The sequence below is a fragment of the Rhea americana genome, unplaced genomic scaffold (genome assembly GCF_003343005.1).
Source record: "Rhea americana isolate MKP2758 unplaced genomic scaffold, rheAme1 scaffold_49, whole genome shotgun sequence".
Taxonomy (NCBI): domain Eukaryota; kingdom Metazoa; phylum Chordata; class Aves; order Rheiformes; family Rheidae; genus Rhea; species Rhea americana.
In genome coordinates this window covers 1,219,511-1,246,173 of record NW_028186634.1, presented here as the reverse complement: position 1 = coordinate 1,246,173, position 26,663 = coordinate 1,219,511, and the positions used below count along the sequence as shown (strand labels likewise).

General features: G+C 34.8%; 1 protein-coding gene across 1 annotated transcript in view; it reads left to right on the top strand.

Annotated features, from left to right (window-relative positions):
• OTOG (otogelin) overlaps nucleotides 1-26,663 on the top strand; it is a 108,796-nt gene that overhangs the window by 33,855 nt on the left and 48,278 nt on the right. The window contains exons 19-28 of the mRNA XM_085317135.1: nucleotides 1,113-1,278; nucleotides 1,750-1,824; nucleotides 5,202-5,245; nucleotides 6,493-6,646; nucleotides 17,568-17,675; nucleotides 21,366-21,504; nucleotides 22,028-22,162; nucleotides 23,250-23,396; nucleotides 24,027-24,146; nucleotides 25,367-25,483. Coding sequence (XP_085173261.1) covers nucleotides 1,113-1,278; nucleotides 1,750-1,824; nucleotides 5,202-5,245; nucleotides 6,493-6,646; nucleotides 17,568-17,675; nucleotides 21,366-21,504; nucleotides 22,028-22,162; nucleotides 23,250-23,396; nucleotides 24,027-24,146; nucleotides 25,367-25,483 — 1,205 coding nt within the window. The remainder of the gene's footprint in view (nucleotides 1-1,112; nucleotides 1,279-1,749; nucleotides 1,825-5,201; nucleotides 5,246-6,492; nucleotides 6,647-17,567; nucleotides 17,676-21,365; nucleotides 21,505-22,027; nucleotides 22,163-23,249; nucleotides 23,397-24,026; nucleotides 24,147-25,366; nucleotides 25,484-26,663) is intronic.

The following is a 26,663-nucleotide window of genomic DNA, read 5'->3' as shown; positions in this document are numbered from 1 at the left end:
GTTATTGTCAACCTGTCTTCTGCCTGACAGTCTCTAAGAACTTACTGTCTTTCCTTCGGTGATGCTGAGATACAAGAAAGTGCCTTATGCACTGGTATTGCTGATATTTAATTTAAAATGAGAGGAACAGAATAGATAGYATACAGATAGCCAAAGGTAGCTTCTCTGTTACCTTGTCTGTAACTGTACCTCACCAACCAAAGGTAGATAATGTTATTAAGTTCTTTAATTTGTGTGAAATTTCAATGATACAAAAGATGTTGATGGGAGACATAGTGTCCTCATGTGCATTCCAAAAAGTACAGGATTGGGGAACCTATAAAACAATCCTTAAAGCCATGTAACCTAATGTGTCAGTAGGCTTGTCTTTACTAACAAGACTGAAAATCTTTTCTAAAGAATGTCAGGAATTTCACATCTTATTTTAATTATCCGTGTCTTAACACATGATGAAGACTTCTGAGAAGCTGATGTACCTTACGTATCTCAAGTTCACTTACCTGTTTATTCCTGAAAAGGCTGCCTTGCTTGCAGTCATTCAGGCATGAGTGACAGTGTCCACTATTTGTGAATGGTTCAGTTTCAAACCATTTAATTTTCTTTTGTTTTTCTACAAACAAATATAGTTAATTAGAATATATTTAAAAAGTTAGGTTTATAGGATTTGGAATAGGGCAAATGCTTTAATACTTCATGAATTTCAAATCTTTTTTTCTAAAGTAGTGTTTATAGGCTATAAGAAAAGTTGACAGTATTGTGCAGCAGCTGCCAGTTAGACACATTTTGTCTACTGCTTTTATTATTTTCTTTAAGATGCTGTGCACATTGCAAAGCCCACACACAAGAGCCAGGCATTTTCAGAGTCAGAGACAAAAAGCTCGAACTGTTTGGTTTCTGCAGTGTAAATCTGGATTAACCACGCTGACTKTATTGTACTCATTATTACTGTGGATTTACATCTGTGTAGTTTACAGAGTGTAGTGCCAAGATGGCAATTTTAGTGGAATTTAATGTAATTGGGAATGAAAGAATAGAGAGATTTATCAGAAAACTTTCGGGAGGTACCAGAGTCTCTTGCACTGTAATTTGAGAGATTGGTTTCATTTGGACAGCTCTTTCATGTGAAGACACAAAGGAGTACAGTACTTGCGTATCTACCTGTGGCAGAACCTGCCAAGCCTTGTCTGTGCCAGAGACGTGCAGCAGTGATTGTGTTGAAGGCTGTGCTTGTCCCCCTGGAATGTATTTGAATTCCAAGACTGAACGATGTATACGGAGGTAGGTAAAGCTGCGGGGCTGTACACACGCTCTCTGTTCTAGGCCACTGTACTTGCAAGTTGTCATGAAATATTAATGAACACGTAATCCATACGTATTATGCATCAGTAAACTTGTCTGGATTTTAGAGTCATACTGTGTGTTGATCAAAAATAGTTCTTTGTAGTACTTACACTCATCCTACATCACTAAAATTATTTGTTACATACAGTCTGCTTTTAACATGAGAGATAAAGAAAAAAATGTTCATTTTTGTTTGCAGCTTCCATTTTGTTACTGATTTCACTTGGAATATACTCAGGTTATGATGGCAATGTGTATCAGTAACTATCCAAGTCAATTTCTTGTATTTAAAAATAAACCCTTGACTTTTGAATAGAAATTATTATTAGTGAATGGGATTTTTTTTTCCTGCTTCARTTTGAGGTGTAGAGTTCTATTCTATCTGTTACCTGTTTTCCTCTACTCCAGGAGTGAATGCCCTTGTTATTTTCAAGGAATTGACTATCCTCCTGGAGAAAATGTTATCACTTCATTGGGCAAGTGGTAAGTTACATAAACGGGTTTTTTCTTCTCTCTTTTTCATCTAATTAAATGCTGTGTTATGTGGATTTCTTTTTTTTTTGAGCTCTATGAAATCATTCTTGCTAGCATGTTTTTATTTATTTATTTATTTATTTGTTTTCCCGCATTCCTCCCTCTTTTCATTTTCTGAAATGGAGAACAAACCTACATTGGTTTCTATGCATCTTTGGGCAGACCTTCTGTAAAACTTAGGTTTTCTGATTGCTGTGATTACAATCCAATATTTTGATGCGTAAGTAGAAAGAAAAGCCCATGTTATGGAGATCCATACTAATGTGCAGAGCTCCAGAAAACACCACCCCTTTCCTGACTGTCCTTTCAGGTCTGTTCAACAAGACCATCATTGTCATTCTCAATTCCTTGTACCAGACTGTGTATCCTTTTATTATGGATTATTAAGAATATATCTTCCACTAATACAGTTGAGTGTAAAGGAGCAATGCAGCTTTATGAATGAAGAAAGAGAACAGGAGTAATGCAACTCCAGCTAAAAGGTCAATGAGTCTCTCTGTTACCGTTACATTTAACRTTTGTTTTTGTCCTGTATTTTTTGCTGTTTGCATCACTACATTCATGACATCCTTTCCATGGTTTAGCTTTAGAAAAGGTAAAATACTGTGCATAACAATTTTTTTGAAGTAATGTTTGAGCTGTCTCTCACTGTATCAACTGTTACAGCAGTTAGTTAAAAGCAGTACAGACCAAATCATTTCTGTGATAAATTAATAAATACTTCCATTTCTTGTAAGGACCAGATAAGAGGTTAATATTGTCAAACATTTGTTGCAATAGGGATGTGACACACATGCGTCATGTAACCTAGCATCCATAAGTAATGATCAATATAAATCTATCCACTAATCTTCAGGTTAGCTTATCTTTACCTTAGGGCAGATGCCCTGGAGGGTATCAGGCAGTACACCTGGAACAGTTCCTCTCTGCATGTGGAGCTGTGCAAAGTCTGGGGGTAGTGTTGCCTGGCTTCCCGGATATTTGTGTTCTCGGAGCACATGACAGGCAGTGCTGGCAGTCGTGGGAAGGGGCTTTCCCAGGTATATTATCAGCCTTGCTTCCTTTCCTCCTCCTCCCCAGAGTCTAGTCTACTTAATTACACTAAGTCCTGTGAGGAATATTTTGAGTGCGATGAGATCACTGATCTCGTGATGGTCCACAATTTATTTTTTTTCATTCCCCACGTGAATTGTATTTAAAAAGTATCTACTGGTTGACAAGTACTGTGTTTAAAGATAAAAYGAGAAATCTGTATCTGCTAATTAGTCATGATTTTTGCTAGCCACATTTTAACAAGGCTATATAGCAGTCTATTGAAAAGACAGAAGTGTTTCGAACACAGAAGTAAAGACTATCAGATCTTTGGAATTAGCTTGTTTTTTAGTAGTAGGTTAGGAATCCTGTAGGACTATGTGTGGATGAATATGAAGGAAAATGCACAGAATATATTATATTTTTATCTGTCATTGGTTTCTCGTTAGAAACAGTTGTGATCTTTATCATCTTGTCCCCATCCTTTTTCTTTAGTGCCTTTTTTTTTTTTTTTTTTTTTTTTTTTTTTTTTTTTTTTTTTTTTTTATTTTTTTTTTTTTTTTTTTTTTTTTTCTCTGGAATAGCCTTTCTGCTCTGCCTTTTTAAGTACTGCTTTAAAACCATTTTCACTGTGATGTCTTTATATGTCAGCATTTGTTGCTTCTGTATTAGCTGCCTTTCGTATTACTTTGCCTGTTGGCTGAGTTAAAGTGTGAGGCCTTTGAGCCAGGGCTTTTCTCTGTAATGCTTTAAGATGTGTATGTGACTTCAAGTATGGCAGTAGATTGGCTGTAGTGCATAGAGAAGTTGAATTTGCTGGCTAAATAGCAGTAAGTTTATTGAATTTATTGGGGAGATCATAGTTGTTGCAGAAGAATGGGAGAGTAATACTCAAGTCCACTGGCTCATATTCTCCTCTTGTACAGCACAGGGCCTGAAATGAAGCCAGTGCTGCYATTTCCTTCTCTGACACTGCATTGCTGTCAAATTCACCGCCATTCTATAAAAGTCGTAGGCTCTTGTRGCTGGAATTGGACAGGAGCTGGCAGTGTTACAGTGCTCAGCGCTTCTTTGCGTTAGGCATCTTGTTCCTGGGCTCGAGCTTTATACCCAGTTTGCTTTTGCCTTGCTGCAGGATGTCGTGTAGGAGCATCCTTTTGTTTTGCCTGTTTATCTCTGTGTGATGATTTGCGTGTGTCAATGAGTATACACACCTCGAGCTTTATACTAACTTAAAATATCTATTTTAAAWTTTGATTAGTATAGAATTTTTTAAGTTCTGCTTATGAAAATTAGGCATAAATATTACATGCTTTCCTTCTGTGAACCAAGAACACTAAAATTGTTGAGACTTTTTTCAGTCTTATTAGAAATGAGGTATAAAGTCATAAAATTGTGAGTTAATTTCAGATGGATAGTTTGTTCATGGTCCATGCTAGGAGCAGTTAGGAAATGACRGTGGTGTTGAACTACTCTGCTTGTGCTTTGCTTGGAAAAAGTCTTTAACCATTCTAGTTACAAACATGAACTGCAACAATTTTATGTTATTCTTTGTTGCCCCAAGTTAATTTTGCTTCAGCAATACGATAGCAATCTGGAGTAGCAAACTACTGTATTACATTAAAAACTGGGATTTTATCTTCAGTTGTGAGATAACCTACAATTGTTAGAATCTAGAGGATTCTCATGTAAGCTAATAGGTTGCTTTTCAGCCCAGTCCTGAGCTGCTAATGAGAAAAAATGGAGCATTTATGATAGTGTAAAGGTCTTCATATAAGAGCATATACAGAGCAGGGTAGATTGCTTGTAACTATATATATATATTTTTTTTTTTTTGTTTATTTTGTATTCCGGCAATTACTCATTGAATTTTCATTTTAGATAATAATAATCCTGTTTTATATACAGGACTTGGTTAGCTCTTTTTTGCACCAGTGATAAAAATCCCACTGCCTTTGGGAGCAGTATAGTGGCATTTTTCTGTGTGTATTTTTATGCTAATATATGCATTTTTAATTTCTTGTAGTAATATTTGTACTATGAAAAACATTTTATTTTTAGGGCTTTTTCTGCATCTTTAGATTACATAGAAAGCAAAAGATTGAAGTGTTATTAATACTCTTTATGCATTAAAGCAATAAATACTTTTTCTCTGGTTATTATCCATAATACATATGTATTTATACAGTTCTCAATTTGATTCATGCTGTATGCATCATTTTTAAACAGTCAACAAACACTAATACTTCGGATCTTCCTGGTGCTTATTACTTATTCATAAATTTTTATTGCAGCCATTGCAAGGATGGAGTAATGAATTGTGATAACAACGTAATTGGTGAGTGAAGAGACAAGGGAAAAGATGCTTCAAGTTTCATGAAGGCATATCTTCTCATCTCTGTGGAACATGTTATACCRTAGTGGATTGTGCAATCAGAACAAACAAATATTTTGTAGGACAGAAGCCCTAAATTAGAAATTATGTATTTATGTGATTGAAAGTAGGTAGGTGTAATGCAGCAGCAGATTTGTCCAAAAAACTGCTACAACTGAGCAACTTCCCTTTTCTTCTGATGCTATAAAATAAAATATTTTTAAGTTGCTAATGTAAAAAATTTTAGTTATAAGACATAAGCGTCTGCATAAGGAACTGCAGTAGAGTAAACGAAAGCTAATTTTGTCCCATAAAACATGGTTGTAGGAACTCAACACTGGCAGCGATTTTTTCCAGATTTTTTTTCTCTTCCACAACCCCTGAATAACTTTGAAATGTCAAAAATGTTCAAAACACTGAACAACTTTGAAATGTGAAAAAATGATACWGTTTCTGTGATACAAGGAATATAATAAGTTTTTTTTTATGTGTTTTAAGTWTTAAAGTCCAGACTTTGTGAATGATACTCTTTTACTTCTGTTCAAAAGACTTTTTTCCTCCCCCTTTTCAGATCCAGAATTGGCAGCTCTTTGACTTTTAGCAGAAATTTTTTCCCCAGGCACTTTTAAATTGACAGTTGTACTGACAACTGTCTGGAAATGCTCCCCATAAAAATGAAAATCAAAAAAACCTCAACCAACTCTTTGAAATCCCACCACCACTTTGGTCATTTCTGTTGCACATCCACAGCATATACTCAGCGCATCCCAAAAGTAATTGTGTGATAGAGTTGTTTTATTTGTGGTCAGCAGCTCCAGCACAGAATGTCAGATCTAGCTCTTAGACCTTTTTAGACCTTTTTACAATATTCTTATTTTCTTTTGATTTCTGAGTTAGTCTTTCTCTTCTAGTAGTACTTTCCTTTTCTGTTTTAGAGGGCTAACTCCTGACTAACTGTTTAGAAAAAGTCCCTTACTGAGCCAATACATTCATTTCATTAATTTATGTCAGGTTTGTATGGGTTCTGTGAAGTTTTCTGTGAGTTAACTGTGATCAAGAGGAACAAACAATAGCATGTTACTGTTCCAGTAGGTCTGTGTTTTTAATGTTGTCTATCATCTAAATAATCTAGTTGCACGCCCATATCAGATAAAAAAAAAAAAAAAAAAAAAAAAAAAATTCAGGTGTGAAGATTTTTTTTTTCCTCCCAGAACACAACTGCCCGGTTGGCCAGATTTATATCAACTGCAGTAATCCACAAAGTGATCCTGAGCTCAGCAGAGAGAGAACTTGTGAGAATCAACTGTTAAACCTCACTTTCTCAGCACATCTTCCTTGTGTTTCAGGCTGTGTCTGCCCACAGGGGTGAGTAAAGGCCATCTCTTATCTTTTTATCTTTTGATGCACAAAAATAGGTATTTCACTTCAGCAGTGATTGAGTAGTTAATTCTGATGAAGACATTTTACTTTTTTGGGGAGAATTTGAAGTGTCAAGGAGTAAGTGCCCTGCAAAGATACAGCCTTTTGAAGGCATAAGTGGTAAATTAAGATACAAGTGGAGCCCAAGGTCTCATACCCCACAATAATAAAAACAAAGTAACAGAAATGTAGAAGGGACATTGAAGTGCTCTAATCCAGTCACTGCACTTCAGCAGTTTACTGACCTTGGCCAGAGCATGGGAGAGAAAGGAAGTAAAGAATTGAGACAGAAAAGTGAGAAAACTATGCAAAAAAAAATTTTTTACATTGTAATAATTGTTACTCAATTATATTACTGTTTAATTAGCGTCGCCGGCAGTTTTATTAGGAAGACACGTTAATTCCATTTGAAGTGTAAAATTATTCATGAACAAAGGTGGTTTTTCTGGAGCTGTTTCCTTGAGAAATCAGTACTTGTTTAGTAGTTTGTTTTCAAGACTTGCCTTTTATTCTAATCTAAGTAGCTCGGTTTAAACTTACTAGGCTATTTCCTCATGGCAAATGGCTAACGGAAGCCTTTACCTTCTTTCTGCTAGGGAATGTGTATGTTTCTGAAGGTTTGTTCTTGCCCCAGAGGTAGATCTTTATTAGGTCTATTAACTATTAGAGAATATAGTTACAAAAGCTGCAACTGGAAAACAGTTCTTACAGTATTTGTGGGGTTGGTGGACAACTGAATTTGGTTTCAGGAAAAGTTGGATGATACAGTAGTGTTCTGGCACCGTACCAAGGTAGAGGTAGTTGTTCGTATGACAAAATGGAAGTTTTTCATATGACCTCCTGAGGTTAAAATAATATTGGATATGTATTAAAAAYCGTCTGTTGAGATAATCTGTTGATTGGTACGGTAATTTACATATTGCATCACTAATTGGCTTTTCCATTATTATACTGTTTTGTTAGGGTTTTTTTTTTTTTTTTTTAGTGGCCCAAGAACCCAAGAATTACTTCAAACAATCTACAGCATTTATTTGTTTTATTTTCTGATCAAAGACTGCGTCTTTTTGCAATACAAGCTATAGTCCAATGATCATGAATGTTTGTGTATTTTCGTATGAATTGAGAATTGCTGTAAATACTACTCAGTTCTTTCCATTGAAAATGGTTACTTGCTAGCTAGTCAAGTCTGATATCTTTTAAATGTGTCATATGCTATGTATATGTTTGCTTTTATTTGAGATTGCCTTAAGAAAAACAAAGATGGTCTTGAAGATGTGTTTTTAATTTTTCATGTATGCCTTTGGAAATAAAAGAGACAATTTTGCTGTGTACAAACTATGCATTTTTTAATCTAAATCAAAGAATCTTAATATTTTAGTAATAAGAGCAGTTGTGTAGAAGTTATTGGATCTGAATAGCCCTACTTCTTTTTTAATAGCTAGTCACTAAATGCATACTCCAATGATTATACTGCACATTGTGCATATGATTCAGAGCAATCTGGTAAGATGAAAGCATGTTGTTGTAAGAGAAAGTGTCACGAACACAGGATAAGGTWAAGTGTGAAGGTAACAGTACTTGTTCCAGCTAAACAGTGCAGGATTCTAACACAATGTGAGTTTGTTAAACTGTAAGATCATCTTTCTAGACAATTGATTCTTACTAGYGAAATACAAAGCTGAGATGTCCATTTTAAAAAAGTACAAAAGCCATGAAACACTGATCTTCAAATGAAATAGTTAGATCCGCTTCTCTGTTCGTGCATTTGTACCTGTTCTGATGTATTGCATCAATTTAGCCTGATTCATCATCTGTAAATTAACCTGATGTAAGCAATAATTAAATCAGTTTTACATGTCTGATTTATTTCTGGCTGTTTTAGGTAAACTCATGAAAAAACTTTTGATATAGATAGGTGAAAATATCACAGTTCAGAAACCTGCATGGGAACTTGCATTATTTCAGGAGGAAGGATGTTTACAATCTGTGTAGTAGAATGATTATTTTGTGATGATTCTGTGAAAGATATTTAACACATGTATCCACAAAAAGAAAGAGAAAGGACCTTTTTTTGCTAAAAGTGATGTTATGACTTCAAGGGCAATATTTTTATCTAAATATGATTGGTCTATCCAGCYTCTGGAAAACCTGAAATATTCCTTGAGATACTTCAAAGTATTTTCTCCAGCATTTCTTCTTTGTTATGCAGAGAGTACATTCTAGTGGAATGCAATAAAATGCAAATCAAATACAGAATAAATAATTCATAGTGAAAAGTAGCAACTGTCTCTATGACCCCCTTTTTAGTCTAGAGCAGATAGATTGGATGCTAGTAACTATTCTGTAGATACCTAAATTTAAGGGAGATTTTCAGCTCTGAGTTACAGTTCTTACAGGATGAAAATTATTATCATATACTTTCCCCCCACTTTAAAAATATGATTGAGAATACAGTTCACCTGGAACACTTTCTAATATTGCTTTATACTACTTTACTGATGAATTTAGAGTCTTAGTCCTTGTAAGGTAAGTACTTTATCCACATTTTCCATATCCCTTCAGAACTTCAAAACCAATATTTTTCATCTTTCACTGTTTAAATGACAATATCCTCTATTTTCTTGCTGCATACCAGAAAAAATAAGTAATACTCCGTTCACAATATCATGTATAAATTTTAAAGTCAATCTTTGAATTAAATTTTCTGCTTCTGGGTTACTGTGATTCAAATGCTTTTTCYCCTCTTTCTTTATACCAAATGTGCATAACTTGACATGAAGAAGCAATCTTTAATCAAATTGCGAAGAGAAAGTCTCTGTATTCCTACATGCTGTACAATGTGTGTGCACCAAAGCCTAATTTGGATAAATGCTGTATTCTAGCTGCTCTTTTCCACCAGCTTTCCATGAACTTCAGGCAGACCACTAATGAACTCTGAAACAGCCAGATTTTATTTGTTGCTTTTTAAAACCTACTTTTATTGTTGCTGTCAACCAAATCAATCACTTTACTGAAGAAGTTTGCCCGTTTTTTTCCTCCTTTCTTACTGACCTTATTTTACCCCCTGACTGTGGAAGGAGCTGGGTTTGGTTGTTTGCATGTTTGTCATTGTCTGTATTTATAGGGCTYGATGAACTGACAGTTGAGGGTTAACTGGAATTTTGGTAGCTACTTGAAGTGTTTTAAAGTCCGTAAGATGGCAACTGTGCGGGTACGTGCCCTGGAATGCATTAACAATATCACTGCAACAAAGAGGCTGCAGTCATGTTATGCATGTAACTATCTTCTCTTGCTGAAACAGGCTGCCTTTGTGTCCAAACRCCACAAGGAAATTTGACCTACTTCAGTTATTCAGTTCCCCAATCAGCAATCAGGGCTTTTTTTTTCCTTTTCTTTCTTTTTTTTCTTTTCTTTTTTTTTTTCCTTTCTTTTTTTGGTACAGAGCAGGGTTGTTATCTTTCTGCTTCATGCTCTTTGTGGCATGTGGTTTGTTCATATTTGTGGGTTTTTTACAATACTGTTTTTCTGCTCATTTGAGATGTAGTTTTGTTCCATGGTCTCACCTTTTGCTTAAAGATGCTGAGAGGAGTTTGTGACTATTTACTATGATTCTCAGATTTGTGATTCTCTTTTGCAGTCTTCACTGCCCATATTTTTATAGACCTTTTTCTTTCATGGTTCCTGTTGATGTAAATAAAAGTTTACTGTTCAAAAACAGTAACAGATGAGTGATTATGTGTGTATATGCATGCATATGTGTGTATATGGTATCTCTGTATGTTTTTAAATATATTGTGAATCTTATGCCTATGTGATTACTTCTTGATTTTTTTTTATGTGTATGTGAATATCTGCAACTATTTCCTTCCCAGTTTAGATACTTGTCTATAAAATTTCAAAAATCTGGAATTTAGCAAACCAGACCTGAGTCTAACAAAGAAATTTTTTTTCTTCTATTCTCTCTTCTTTTTCCCTGACAACCAACCGCTTGTAGAAGATGGAAGAAAAGAGGCATTTAAGAAAGGTGATTACTCCCTAATTAAGCAGCATTTTAGAGCAGCATTCATGCTAGTCTTAACTTGTATGGTCTAGTAATAGTGGTGAAGRATTCTTATAATCCTTGAGGCTACAGGAATGCATCATGCTCCATCCTGTCATGCCAAGGGATCCTGGATGGGTTTTACAGATTTCCTGTGTTTTATCTCAGGAGGCACATGGAAATGGAGGAGGAGAAAATCTAACACAAGATTTGTTGTAGGTTAAGGATTATCTCATTAACTTTTAGAAGAGAGTCTGAACATGACCCTATTTACAAGCTTATCATTGTAAAGGATCATGATGTTAGCCTATCTTTCATTCATAATATCCAGTTAAGCCAGCATAGTTATAGGAGGAAAAGATCCCAAGTCATGTAAAAAGCCAGTTCCCCTATCTTCTCATTAGAGGCGTTTTCAAAAACAAAACAAAACAAAGACATGTATAAGATTTTCTTAATTTTTTTTTAATTCAATAGCTAAAAGTATTAGAAGTTTTACTTGTCTCTGTAGATTTTTTTGGCCACCATTGTCAGAATGTCCTAGGTTCACAGAGCTTGTAGCATTCAGAAATGTGAATGGCCTTGCCTCATGACTGTGCCGTCAACAAGATGCAGTAACTRTATATTTATAAACAGGCTGGTTAACTGCATACCCTGAATCACTTTAACCATCARCTTCTGACACTTGTGCCAGTCATATTCTGTATCAGTTGTCTTCTGATGAATTATTTTAAATATAGCAGGTTCTAATAGCACKCTGGGCTTTAAAGAGAGTATCTGCACAGTTGAAAGGTTAAGGCTGAAATCAGGCAGGTATTTTCTATTCTTTATTTTTTGATCTTGGTGCTGTGAAATGAGCTAACCAAAAACATTACTACARCAAACAATGAATTAAAATATTGGAAAACTGACTATATATATGTGATAAAATAAGTAGATTTTTAACAGAATTTTTTCATGCAGACAATTTTCGTACTGTSTTTCGTATGAGCTTTTCAAAAATACTTATTAATAACTGGATGTCTTAAGTCCAAACTTATAAATTTCCTTACCAGAAGAGAAAACTTAACATTAGGGATATACCTACTGTGTACTTTTGTTTTGTATTTGTTGTCAAGCGCCTCAGTCTAGAAAAGGCACTGTGAGAAATGCTGTCATCTTTTTGAAGACATGTTTTCAGTTAGACTCTCTGTTGAATTAGTAATATACATCAGTGTTTATTTCTGATAATGTTAATCCATTCARACTTACATTAACTGAAGGAAATAATTCTCATCTCTTTTATAAGTTAATTCTATCTTACGGTAAAAATCAAGAGGTCTTTCAGCCTATACATATGAATAAAAAGTACAAATTCTTAGGATTTTGTCAAAAACGTGCAATACATATTGCCCAAATCTAAAGAGTAATTCTTTCTACTTCTATTACTACCTTGTGGTTTTCCCTATTAGATCCGTCTACATTTTAATCTTTTACATTTTTKTCCCTTCTGTAAGCCATGTTAGCAAAACAACTGTTATAAAAATACCTATATAGTGAGAATTTAAGACTCCTGTATTTCAAACCATTAATAAATCTTTGCTATGATTAAYTTTGTGTTTGAACTTAAATATAATTGTACTTTATAATATCTTCCTAACCATAGTTAGCTGTTGATTTCTCCATATTTCAGTGATATCCTATTCCTTGTTTAGAAATTATCATTTATTTCCATAGTACAGAGGTGGCGTACTGTATCAAATAACATGTAAGGAGCTTAAACACATTCTTGAGAGATTTTCTCTAAACARGAGAAGTCATCACTTTCTAATTTGCACAAAGAAACAGTGAATTTAATGTCATATTATGTGTCTGTGGCAAAACAATCCAAACGACGTGTTAAGACTGTAATTTAGTTTCAGATATTTTATAAAGCTACTTTTTATTAAAAGTAATTTTGTTTCAGATATTTTATAAAGCTACTTTTTATTAAAAGTAATTTTGTTAACTGTTTCATATGTTTAAGTACGTCCCCTTAGCTAAATTGAAAATCCTTTCCTTTTGGTATGAGACATACTTTTTACGAAAGACTTGCTGTTCCTCAAGTATAAAAAATTTAAGGAGTAAAACTCATTGTTTTTAACATGAAAATAAAAATACTGATCACTTTCCTCTTCTGGATGCCCTTGCCACTACCATCACCCTAACTTTTTAGTCTTTTTCCTTTCTGTTTTCTGGACTAGGTGGAGTTCAAGAGGGTATTTCTCAGCAAACCTGATGTTTCTCAGGATACAAATATTATTCCCAATGGGGATACCATCATGGCTGTGCACTCAACCATTTGCTCTGTGACAAAAACTGAATGAACATTCCTGTATCTTCCTGGGTGCTTCACAAACTGATATTTATTCATATTGTTTTCTCATGCTAATTTCTATTTCTAGTAGTTGTAGAATTACAACATGCTAAATGTAGTGGATTGGAGTTTATTTTCAGGGAGTGAATGAGCATCCTGGCACTGGCCTTAGCAAGCCGAGCCAGTTGTCTTCCATCCTGTTGTGCTCTGCAAATCTGCTGCTGCCTGTAGTGCATTCTGTTGCTTCTTACCTCCTCTTGCAATGCTTCCGACGCCTTATTGGTCTTGCGCTTTCAAGTTCATATTAGACGAAAACATTTTTTTTCTCTGCACTTCACATTTAACTCAGATTCCTTCACCAACATCTTTCAGATTCTTGAGTAGCTTTACATACTACCTTCTGTTATTTCWGTTATGCTGAAGCAGAGAGTCGTTGGACTTTCCACTATTTGGTTTTGAAAGGAAGACTTCTTTTATACTTGGAGATTACAAAAATATATTAGCTGTTTAAGTTTTTTCATTAATTCAGCAAACTTGCATACTAAAATACTGTTAGTGTAGTTAGAATTGTGTGGGTTTTGTTGGTTTCTGTGAAAGGACTTGAAATCATGAAGTAGTTAAGCCATTTTTTGTTTGCTTTGTTTTATTTTTAATCTCCACTACAACTCAGGCAGGCATTTGATGCAGCTCTAAAAAGCAGGTGCTATTATTTATTTTTGAAGGTATGTGAGTCCATTAGGCCACCAGCTCTGGCTGAATTGTCTTCCTTATTGAAAACTGCTTCAGCTATGAAGTTACGTTAGTCTTCTAGTAAATACCTTATCCTCTRTTACTACAGATAAGGAACTCTGAAACCAGGATTATTCTTTGACATATGCCCTCAAATATCTATTTCCCAAAAATGTAGTTCATTAAAAAGAAAAAAAAATTAATTCCYCAGGCAGTGTAACTCTTTTCAAAACAAATGTATCTGTCTAAAGAAACTTCAACTAGTGACAGTGATTCAAGAAGAGTTACTGCTATCATCTTGCCCATCTTTCATTGGAGTCCTTCGTTACATGATTTTCTGTCCTCAGCACGCTCAATGATAACCATTGGACAGAAATCCTACTCCTACTTGTCTTCAAATGTGTTTAACCAAACATATTTAAAAGAAAATAGTCCTATCTCTGAAGTACATGAAGTGCAGCTGAGACAATGTGGAAGTGTATCAAACCACACACCACCACTGACCGTCCATGGACTTCTCATTGATTAAATATGTTGTACAAAGTATAGACCCATAGCTGTCTGYCTGTCTTTCCCTCAAGTCTTGCCATGAGCTATGCTGTACCACCTCTCCCGTTCTGCCCTGAGAGCTGCTGGTGCTCCTGGAGAAGATCTCCCTCTTGTGGGCCTGCTGGAGCTGAGAGCTGTGGTGGCCAAGCACCTGCTTTCTGAACGCTGCTTTCTCTAGCAGGCTTCAATCTCTGCCCTCTTCTGTGTTCATTCCCCACCGTACAAGTTAAAAAGTAAAACTTCTTTTAAAAGGAAGAAGAAGGAATAAAAATGTATTTACCCCCATTCTTTCAGTCACTTTGCCTAATTCCTGTTGTATTTGTTTGTTTAGAATGAGACTTCAAGACAAAGTCCCTCTCCTGCTCAGCTCTGGTGTTGCAGAGTCCTTTGCAAAATCAGTACCCAGGTTTCATGCAGCTCTGTGTGTTACACRTTTGGTTTCTGAAATAACTTTGCCTCTTCTGTCCCAACAATCAGAAGAAGGCGGGAGCAGCAAGTGCATCTTGCTTAAGCAGGGAAAGGAGGCATGGGCAGCTTTATGAGCCAGAAGATCCAGAGACAGCTGGAAGAGAAACCAGGGGATGAATGGGCACGTGGAGAGGGTTGCAAAATATGGCAATCTAGGTGGTCCCATTGAACTCCACTTCTCCTTTCTGCTTTTTCTTTTTTTCTTTTTTTTTTTATATATATACTCTCATACCTTTTTGTCTTTATGCTGCTTTTACTACTGCTGTGAATTTTCTTTTTTTAGAGACATCCTCTACTTAGCTGGGTGCTGATGGTAGAGCTGAATGCAGACTGTGTCTACTAACACAGGGTGAAACTGGATCAAAGGGGAAAAGTGCAGATATCTGGCTTTAGCTCAGTCAAAGCATCAAAATCAATTGTTACTTGGACAGATACAACAAAGATACTAAAAACCCTACAAATATTTTGCAAGATGCCTCATGCTTGGCAAATTCACTTGATGTTTCTTTTTAATAAACTGTGAAAAGAAAAAGACTATAAAAAAGCACTTCAAATAGTTAATAATAAACAATTAATTAAATCCTGCCTTTGTGGCAAAATTTGTGAAACCCTTTATGTTAACAAACAGAGCTGTATACATTAATGAGATAGTACTGACATGGTATCGGTCAAGCGTGATGAGCTGTAATAGGGATACGTGTATCTGCAATTCGTTGTACGTTAGGCTTAGACTGCAAGAAAAATGTTTGATACTTCAAAGGAGAACAGTATTAGGTATCTCAGTAGCATTTTGGTGATGAATTCTTAGATCATTGAAATCTATCTGTTTGCTTGGCTTTACAAGAGAGAAAGCTGTTATCACTTGTTTTAGGGTAATATTGCGAGGAAGAAACTGCATTTAGTGTTACCTTGTCAGTGATGCCTTTTATGTCTGAATAGAGCCTATTCAGTTTTAGTCTTAGAGCAGTGGGAAATTCAGCCTCCCAATTGGTTGTCCACAAGTGACAGAATACTTGAAATAAATATGAATTACAAAGAACACTTCCTATACCYGGGGGAAAATTACAGTGTTTCAGTTTAATTTTTTTTTCTTTTTTTGTACGAAGTCACTATGYTCCAAGGGTGGTGGTGGGGAAGCTACAGAGTTGTGGAATTTCCACCTGATGTAAATAACATACTGATAAAAGGTCTAAATAATAGTTCATAAAATACTAATTTGTTAGTACGAGTTAATAAAAAGTTCTGTGGCAAATGCATAATTAGATCTTTCCTTTTAGATACCAGGGGAACGAAATTGTATTAACAACCAGGTTGTGCCTGATGCCTATGGTCTGTTGTTATTGGTGCAGGTATAGTCTTGCACAAATTAAAACGCTAAACAACAGAAAGGCCTAATTGTTTTCTTAAGAATAGCTCTATGATTACACATCAAAATTTATGTTATTGTAGAAAGTTACTTTTGTCCAAACAAGTTAATCTTAACAGTAACAGCAAAGTATTAGCCTAATAGTGCTATTTCAAGAGACTGTTTCTTTTCCAATATACGTTTCCAATATACAAAAAACCTGTTATTTAGAAATGAGGGTCATTTTAGATTTTATGGGGCCTTCAAGAAATTCTTTTTTTTATGTACCTAGTATGTTTCTTCCTCCAGTTTTTCATGCTGTATCAAATGGGATTGTGCCTAGGTTGAACTAGATGATCTCCAGAGGTCCYTTCCAACCTGACTGATTCTGTGATTCTATGAACAGATWATGAATGAGAAGCAAACTGGAGCTACAAGATTTAAAGTGAAATACACTATTGTATCTCATTTAAAAGTTACATATTTTAAAAGAAAATCACCATTTTCAATGTGCAGATATATTTATTATTGAATACAACTGGATCTTCTGTATGTTGTTGGGCCTTTAGGATCTGTCCTGATATCTACTTGCATGCCAGATAACATAAAAGCACTTTAAAGAAATGAATCAATCTTTGGAAGAAATAAAACTGTCTTAGATTCAGTGAAAAAAACCCAGCTTTTAATAAAAGCATTCAGTATTTCTGGTATATTTCCTGAGTTTTATTAGTTTCTGTTTGAAATCTCTTTTTATCTAGTTCTCATAACTTTTTTTTCCAGTTTTTATGAACATCATTAAAAACAACAGGTGTTTTGTTTTAAAATTTAGATTAGTTGCTTTCTTTTGTCTTGCTGGATGAGAATTCCTCTGTTCTTTCTCTGTTAATGGAGTCTTTTTCATACTTGGAGATTTCAGCTTTTATCTGTTACCTGAGGAGCTGAGATTATGAGCAGAAATTTATAGCTTTAGTCTTGAACTGCAAGACTAGGGCTCTTCCATCTCTTGGAAGGTTTACTTTAGTTAAATATAAGTCAATTGGCTGAGTTAAAAGGTAATTTGGTAAAATTTAAAGGAGACCAGACTTGAAAAATCATAGTGTTTTCCTGACCTTAAAATTTGCACATTAAGGAATAAGTCTTCACATGATCACTAGTTAAAAAGCTAATGCCCAAAGTGCTAGCACTTACTAAAGATAAAATATTCAGGTACCTCTGAAAAGAAGTTACCAACTTATATATCTATAGGTATTAATAAAATTGTGCCTTTTTCAATTTCAGATTTTCAACATTGCTTCTGTTTTCATAATAAACCTACAAATCACTTAAAAATGCAAGAAAAGATTTTTGTATGTAGACATCAACTGTATTTCTATTGAATGCATATTTCATATTCTGGTTTTGATAGCCTTGTTAAACATGGAGATGCATGCTTGGAAACTGATGAATGTCCATGTTCATGGAAAGGAAAAGAATACTTTCCAGGTGACAAAGTCATTTCTTCCTGTCATACATGGTAAGCAGAAATCTATATAGCAGTTTATTTCATTTTGATTATTTGGTTATATTTCTATTTCATCTTTATGTTTCTTTATTTGGGAATGATATAAAATCAGATTTGGGTAAAGCTTGATTTAGAAAAATCATTATTTTGATTATCAAGAGATCAGAATATTCTAAATTAATATTTCTTGGCCAATGTTCCTRAAGTATAAGAAAAATCTTTCAAACAGCATAATTCAGGACCCTTTATGAAATTTAAGCTTTTTACTTTTTCCTTTTCAAATTTAGCATTGGACCTGAGCAATCTAAGTCGAAAATGTAGCCCAATGTTCATAAGTATAAATTTAAGAGATTACTTAGTACTGTTTACTGAACTTAGCAACAGGTAAATGAAATTGCTTGCTAATTCTTGTATGTGGARGTAAGATAGTTGATGAATCAATTGTCTTTTAAAGGAAGTGTTCCAATAGACATTGATTGATAGRTTCACTCATTTGCATGTAGGGAAGTTACTCCTTTTATTATCYAGTGTTGCAAATGTGGCAGTACCCTTGTACCTACGTTACTTTGCGAACTGTCCTGGAGCGTTCTCAGTAGAACTTTGTACACTACCATTTCAATAAGCTTCACAAGAGTGATGTGAAAAAATACCAAATCTGCATGATCCTGAAACAAACTTGTTTCCTGATGGTTTCTGTCTGTTTTCTTCTTTGTCCGCTGCTAAACGTTGCCAGCTGGCGCTAAACATTTGTCATACCAGAGCCTCAGAACAAACAGCCGTATTATCAAGCATCAGGATGTAGAGCTGGAGCCTCCCGCTTATCAGCGGAGCAGGTCCTTTTGTCCCCTTCTTTTAGCCTACCAGGGACATATAACTAGTGTCACCTGGTAAACTGCTGCTCCTGGCCTGCACAGCTCAATGTAGCCCAGTACAGTGAAGGCTTGTCCAGTCAGCACTAATCACTACCTTGTCTGGATGTCGTCGCCCCCTCCAGCCTTGTGCTGACTGCTACCTCTGCCTCTCGTCAGGTCCTCAGTATCTGCTCTAGAAGATATTTGTAGCCCTTTGGTCGACTGGTGAAGCGACTTACAAGCCATCTCCACTGGGCAGGCAGGTAAAGCGACCCGGGTTGTTCACCCCTTATTTTCAAAGGCCTCTCCGAGTGGACCTGGTGTGGGATTGCTTGCATCAGAAAGAGCCGATATATCCCATTTAGTCTGTATGAGACTTCACCAAAGGCAGCAGCAGTGCAGGCGGGAAGATATTGGATATTTAGCCTTCTCTCTTTTTTCTGAGGCCAGGTCCATTAATTCATGCACAGATCCTTAATGCGCTCATGGCTTTTTTTAGTCTTCCATGTCAAGAAGCAAAGATATGCAAAGTGATAATGGCTTTTTGGCAATCAGTTGTACACAGACAGTCTGGAAGTCTAGAGCAAGCTGTGCTTCCAACAGAAATGACATGCTTGTTGTGAAGTGCAGAAGGTCTTTTAGAGTGCTGAACAGGTGCACATAGGTGTATTTGATATTATGTGATATTGTTTTATCGATATACTGGAAATGTGCATTTCTGCTGATGTGAAGCATGACAGTGCTATGCGAGCAAGCCCACATAAGCACTCATAACAGTTATCAATGACTTGAATGTTATTTAGCACACAGGAATACTGTAGTGTTGGTGTTCAGTATCATCTTATTAATGCATGATATAATATTAGTAACATAACTGTTAATCTCATTTCTCTATTGAGCAATAAAATGACAAATAGAATAACTTGGTAAGTTGGCAAAACTATCTGTGGAATGCTGAGAACCTTCAAACCTAGCTCTGGGGTCTGGCTGGAACTGAAATTCGTTTTCCCAGATCGCGAGATGGACTAGTTTGGTTTTCACTGTAAACTGTAACTGCCTGAAGATGTTGTTAACTTGTATTAGTTAGATTATACAGAAATGTTTTTTTATACTAACTGCATATTATCAGAGCAGCTTTTTGGTACTGTATTGGGCAAGGTAAGATGGATGGTGCAGTAAAGCAATGTTGGTTTGATGTCGTGTATTGARACCCTTGATGGAACACTGGTTAGTCTCTGTGGCAATTGCTTATTTGAAATATCTATTTAAAAAGCTAGTCAAAGCTTAGAAAAAGCTGGTAATTCTGCTTTTCCAGCTAGAGCTCTCTAAATTCTGATACAAAAATGTTAGTTTGCTTAGTATAAAACAGGACTGTGGTGCTGAAGACATGATTTATTTCTTGAAGCCTGCCTTTTGGCTTAAAAATGATGCAAAGGAGCTCCCTACTCATTGCCTGTTAAGAAGTGGTTCTGCATGAGCCCCTGATGGATCAGCATTTAGAGAAGGGTTTCGCTAGGCCCAGAGAAAAGCTGAACCCTAGTGTCTCTCAGACAGCAGGAGAAGCAGCACTTATTCTTTCAGCTCAAATATACTTTCTTTCAATAGCATTTGTCTGTCAATACACTTGATTAGATTCCTCCCTTAGGCACTACCTTAAGGTGACCGGAATTAGCTCGGGTGAGTCCTACTGCCATCTGCTTGTGCTTTGTTAAAGCAAATACTTTTTACAGGTAGTACTTTTAACTTACTCTAGTTATATGTTTAGTGTATTTATATATATGATTATATAAAACACAAGCAGTGGGCTAAGCCAGTGATGGGATAAGCAGAGTCTTGGAAAATCTGGAAAATGACTCCAAATTTTTTTTAAGTTATGTGCTAAGGGAACAGAAGGAAACATGATCTTCTAATAACTGCAACTGCCCTTGGTTTATATACTCTTATTTTCTTGACATTTGCCATTCTTACTAAAACCACAGTATTCTAACTCTGTCACGTATGATGGCAATATGAATAGAAATAAAAATAATACTGGCATAAAGCTTAATATTAGTTGGCACTTAAGGATTTGATATGACAAAAATTAGCAATTTATCAGGTATTTCTGTAAGTTAAATCCATACTTTATTCATAAGATGTGAAACACTATTCAGGAGAATACAGCTATGTGCTTGAAATTATATTGCATCGTGTGTTTAGTTTAGCCTGCATTAATAACCTGTATTTAGTTATACCTATGAAAAAATTGTATCAGAGGATGAACTCTGCAGAATTTATCAAAGGATTTTTTTTTTAAGTGTCCAAGTGATTTAAGAACTTAAATATTTTCAAAGATTACTTGTGCATTCAGGAAATGAAATCTTATTCCTGGTTCTTTATAAATACATTTTACTAATGTAAAATTCCCATTGAAGTAGAGAGTGAATAAGAACTGTAGTAAAAAGGAATGTTACTGGTTGATTCTATGATTCAGCTGGTACAGAAACAAATGTACTGGCAGAATATGATAAAGAAGGCTTTACTCTTGTGGTTCATTATTGATGTGGGTTACTAGAGAACAGATTGTATTAATTTCGGAGGCATTTTTTGTTTTCTTGTTTCAACAAAAGACATGCCCTTCCAGTGTCCATATATCCTGGAACCTATAAAATCTAATAGGAAGAAACAGTATGTAACAGTTTTTCAGATTTTTTTTTTATACCGCTTTTAATTAACATTTAAAAATGCTTCTGTCCACAGTCCTTGTACTTAGTAAGTCTGGCTGTATGTTCTTGCTTCTTCAGTGCAGTAGCTGTAATCATTTGTCCATGCTTAAGGTTGATATTACCATAATTGGTCATACATTTTTCAGCGTTTGCCAGCATGGATCATTTCAATGCACCTTCCATCCTTGCCCATCAATGTGTACTGCCTACGGGGATCGACATTACAGAACATTTGATGGATTTACATTTGACTTTGTTGGAACTTGTAAGGTTTATCTAGTTAAGGTGAGGCTTCTTTTTAAAAAACTCTGAAAAACTGGATTTATAAATTAGATAAACTTTCTACAACTGACTTGCATATGAAGTTTGTTGCTACTTGTGTTTTAATCCTTATTTACCATCACTCAAATAAATATAAAATTCTAAAGGACTTTATTTGGTTCTATGCAGTAACAGTAGTGTTAATCAAAACATGTGAGTTAGGAGAAGACAAAGCTTACATGCAAATTTATGGAAACAAGGTAGACTTGTGGATTTCCAGTCTGATATGCAGTGTACAATCCTCTACACCTGATACCTGTTTCCTATCTGTACATATACTGAGCTTTATGTATTATTTTTTTTAAGCTTTGATGTTGCTTAAACTTTGAACCATGCATTACAATAATAACAGATATAAATATTATTTATATTATATTATATTATTGTTATATATATAATATTATATTATTATATTACTTATACATATATAAATAGATATATTAGTTTTTATTAATTAAAAGTGGCTATCCTATTGCTTTCTCTGCAGGGTACTTCTTCAACCAGTTTCTCAGTTATTACAGAAAATATTAACTGCTTTAATACTGGAATCATTTGCAGAAAATACATTTCCATTAATGTTGGAAAATCTTTTTTAATATTTGATGATGAAACTGGGAATCCAGTAAGTTTCATTCTTTAACACTGCTTAAAAGGTAACAAACATACTCTTCGGGGAGGGAGTGGTTCCTGTTCACTGGTAAGTAAATAAATAGATAAACGTGCAACTTCAATTGCAGGGGTACAAAAATCTTCACCATTAATGCTAATTGTATCTGTAAAGTTCACTGGAAATCTTAGAGAAAATCTAAGGTATATTTCAAGAAAATGGTAAATGATCATAATTCTTCTGTTTAGCCTTGATGTGTCTAAGGAAAATCTGGGCATTTCGAAGCCAGTAGGATTTTTGCTATAAATTTCACCAGAACTAAGATTTTAGTCTATTCTGGGATATAGTTATATAGGAGATATGCTCCTATACAGTTTCAAAAAGTAAATTGCAGTTTCTGGTGTACTCCAAAGCGAGTTTCACTTCTTTTTATTTTTGGCTAAACTGCAAACTATTACTATAAATATTTAGTATTTATAACATCTAATATAAATGGTACTATGGTTTATAGATTAGCTGCACAAAGTTACGCCTCTTTGTATTGTCTAATTAAACCAGACAGCTTCATCCTTGCTATAAATAACTCCAAGTCTGATTTTCGTGTAGGCAGAGAAAAATACTTTATTGCATTAAATAAGATGCAGTCCCTGGATGTACATAAACAAGTTCTTGTTTCAAGAAGACATTGCATGCATGCTTATACCTATGTGTATTCAAAAAAGCATATGGCAAAGACTTTCTGAATGTAAGGCCATATATTAAGTGAAAATCTTTCCTAGGAACTTTATGACTAGTTTTGCACCTCTCTGTAGAAACATTGAAGTTTTATTCTTCACTGCAGTTGCCATTATCCGTTCTATAAATTTGATATAAAATCAAACTCTAAAAAAGAAATTCATAAAAATTCAACACTGTTCAAAATCAAAATCCAGACCACTTTTATTGAGGCACGTATTCCTGTGTGGCCTTCTGTCAGTATTGGGACGATTGTCTGAGAACCACCTAGGTCATTCATTTCACTGATGTTTTTCATTTCCTATCAAGTGAACATTTTGTAAAGAAATTCCTTGCATTATGAGTTGTTTTGGTTTATTTTGAATAGAGCTCATCCAGTTACATAGACAAACTACAGAAAATACAGGTATGGAAAGCTGGGTTTTTTACTGTTGTTCATTTTCCTGATGAGTACATCACTGTCCTATGGGATCAGAGAACAACAGTTCATGTACAGATGGGTCATCAGTGGCAGGTAAGTGGAAATCAACATATTTGATGCCATTTGTATAAGACAATTATGTAAGTCTTATAGGAAGCTATGTTATCATGGTTTAGAGAGTAGGTAATGTGTCAGGAATCACACAAACTCAGTGGCAGAGTCAAGCAGGGAAGCATTCAACTACCTTGTGAATTAAAATACTCTTTTTCATATACAGTACTTTTTGCAGTCACTATTCACTATCTAACTTCTGTAGCAAAGGAAACTAGTGTTTGGGGGCAGTATTCTCCTTCAGTATACAACCTTCATGTGACTGGAATGGGTGTTACTTTATTGAAAGATCAAAAAGCATATTGCCAACAAACAGGTTACTACTTAGGGAGAAAAATCAGCACCCTTCTCAAAGGCTTGGAGGTTCTCAACATCATCATAGTTGTAAGGGAATGATACTGATGTTTTGAATGTTGTCAGAATATTTTCCATAGATTTATTATCAGAAATGGCTGAACATTTTTGGTTGAATTTAGCTAAAAGCATCAAATTCTGACAAGTTTATAATGAAGTAACTGAAAACAGGAACTTAAAGCAAGTTTGAAAATGACTGTGGCTGGTAGTGTTTCATATCCTGTAGAACTATATGAGTGTATATACATTTTCTTTCAGGGTAAATTGACTGGATTATGTGGGAATTTTGATTTGAAAACAATAAATGAGTTGAGGACTCCAGATAATTTTGAATTAACAAATTCACAAGAGTTTGGAAATAGCTGGGCAGCTATGGAGGTATGAACTCTAACAAAAATGTATTTGCTTGTAGATTTTTATTGTTACATCGTTTAATTTTTCTTTAAAATCAGAAATTCATTTCTGGAAATCCTGATCAGGCAGCAATAGAAATTGCAGTATCTGTGATTCTTGTAAGTATGAAATCCATTAGGCAGAAGAACAAAATAATCACTTTTTTTCTCTGTGCAGTGTTATAGCATAGAGAAGAATGATGTGCAATATTCTGACTGTACAACTGTTTTGGAAGACATTTGAAGAGTAATGGAAATGGTTCAACAACCTGTCAACATACTGCATAATTTATGTAATAGAGGATCAATAAATATAGTTTAAGTTTTCTAATTCACTATCTCTTGAAATAGTTGTGTACTTTACATTAATGAATTTTGAATATTAGGCTTTGTGTAGTGAAACTATGCTAAGTACATGGATTATGAGCTTGTTACTCGAAAGTAGACTATATTTTAAAGTAAAATTCCATTCAGTGACTTAAAAAGAAAAATGTAAAAAAAAAATAAAGCAGTGATAAAGACTGCCTGATGCAAATCAGGATGATTCCATCAAATGTTGAGCAAAAAGCTCACAACAATCATATTATTCCATTTATCAATTCTTAACTCAGTCAGTTGTTAGTGCAAGTAGTCATTTTTGCAGATAATGGAAGAGTTGAGGGCATTCCCTTTACACTGTTGTCAGCTTAGCGACTATTTCGCATCTGGGAAAAATTTAATTGTGAAACCACAGCAACAGAAAGAAAAATTATCCTTTCCATATGCTATGAATTTAAAATTTGAGCTATTTACCCTCCTGTATCTCATGGCATTTCTAGAAATGTTACTTCCTAGTAGGTAGAGTAAAAAAATCTGTTTTCTAACTCTTAAAGTCATCTGAGCAATATCTGTTGCATACATAAGCTGGACTGTTTGGGTGAATAGGGGCTGCAGATTGGGACTGCACAGCAGCTGTATTTAGAATTGCATGTTTATGTTCTCCTATATTACACAAATGAAACTTCTCTTCAAATTGGGTATTTTTCCTTTTCTGCAGATTAGCATCCTTTTTAATTACATATCTTAGTTTGTCATAACTCAAACATATGTTCCATAAATGATGCATTTGCTTTATGTCTCTTTAAAGACAAAACTGTTTTGTAAGTTTAAACCTAAAGTGGCTATGAAACAAATTTCACACCTTGATGACTTCTCTTTCTGGTTAAGTGTGTTGACGGCTCTGACATTCGAAATCCATGCAGTTTGAATCCACTTAGAGAGCCATTTGCCAAGAAAGAATGTGGAATTCTGTTAAGTGAAGCGTTTGAAGCTTGCCATCCTGTGGTGAGTTGTGATGACAAATAGAAAGATGTGAAAGCCTGAATGTGTATCACTGGAGAAAAACTCTTACCACGTTAAATCTTAATCTTGTTTTTCAAAACAGAATAATTTTAACTGCCATAGAAAAACAGAACACACAAAAGCCTAATCCATACATCTTCTGATTCCAGAAAGTGAATATTTAACTGAATCTGTCATAATGACTATCTGCACTTAGACAATAAGGTATCTGTTAGTGTCTCATTATATCATTTTGGCACCTAGTGTTCTACGCTTTGGTTAGTCCAATTAGTCTGCCTTATAATTAATGGAGAAAGAATTATACCTTGTTTGTGTTATCTTTTTTTCATGTCAGCTCTCATTTTCATAATCATAACCACTTGCTTTATTTTCCTCAAATATATTGTATATCAAGCACATTTGCTAGGTATGTTTAAATAACTTCACAGTTCTAGGCAGTATCAAAATGGAGAGGTTGTTCCTAGAAAAAAATGGATACAGCTGACTCAAGCTGCCAGCTAAGGAAATAAATGGGCCATGCAACTTATTCTGACAGTCAGCAGGCTCAGGTTCACTTGGAGAATGGGGAGACTGATTTCTAGACATAAAATGGCATATGCCAAGATGCTCAGGTATTGAGACTGTATGCATTGTTTAAAGACTGTAAGTGTCAGACTGGGTACTAGGGAGAAAGGAGTTTTCTTGTAAAAGACAACCGGGAGTCTTACAGAGAAGTTTCATATAATACTATTTTGGAGCAAAATGGAAGTTGATGTATAGCTTGTAGTAATGTAATACTGGCAGTCCACTGCCTAAGGCAGTGACCAAGTTTCTTCTAAGTTTGTAAGTATAATTCAAGTGTAAATCCATGTAGAACATGTAACTATTCAGTAAGGCAAATTAGCACTGACAATTTTCTTTGAAATTTTGTCATTTAGGACAAGACTTCAAAATAATCTAAGAAGGAAAAATCACTATTTCTGCTAATCGCTAATGGTCTAATTATATGAAGAGAATAAACCACTCATACGAAAAGGAAAATTTTCCTTCTACTTCATTATTTCTTAATTTTTATCTAACTTTCTTAACACTTCTGAGATTTATTTATTTGTGATTATGTGAAGTGAGTTTCTGTTACTATTTCATAAGCTTCTGTAAGCTTTTATGTAGTTTAGGAAGGTTT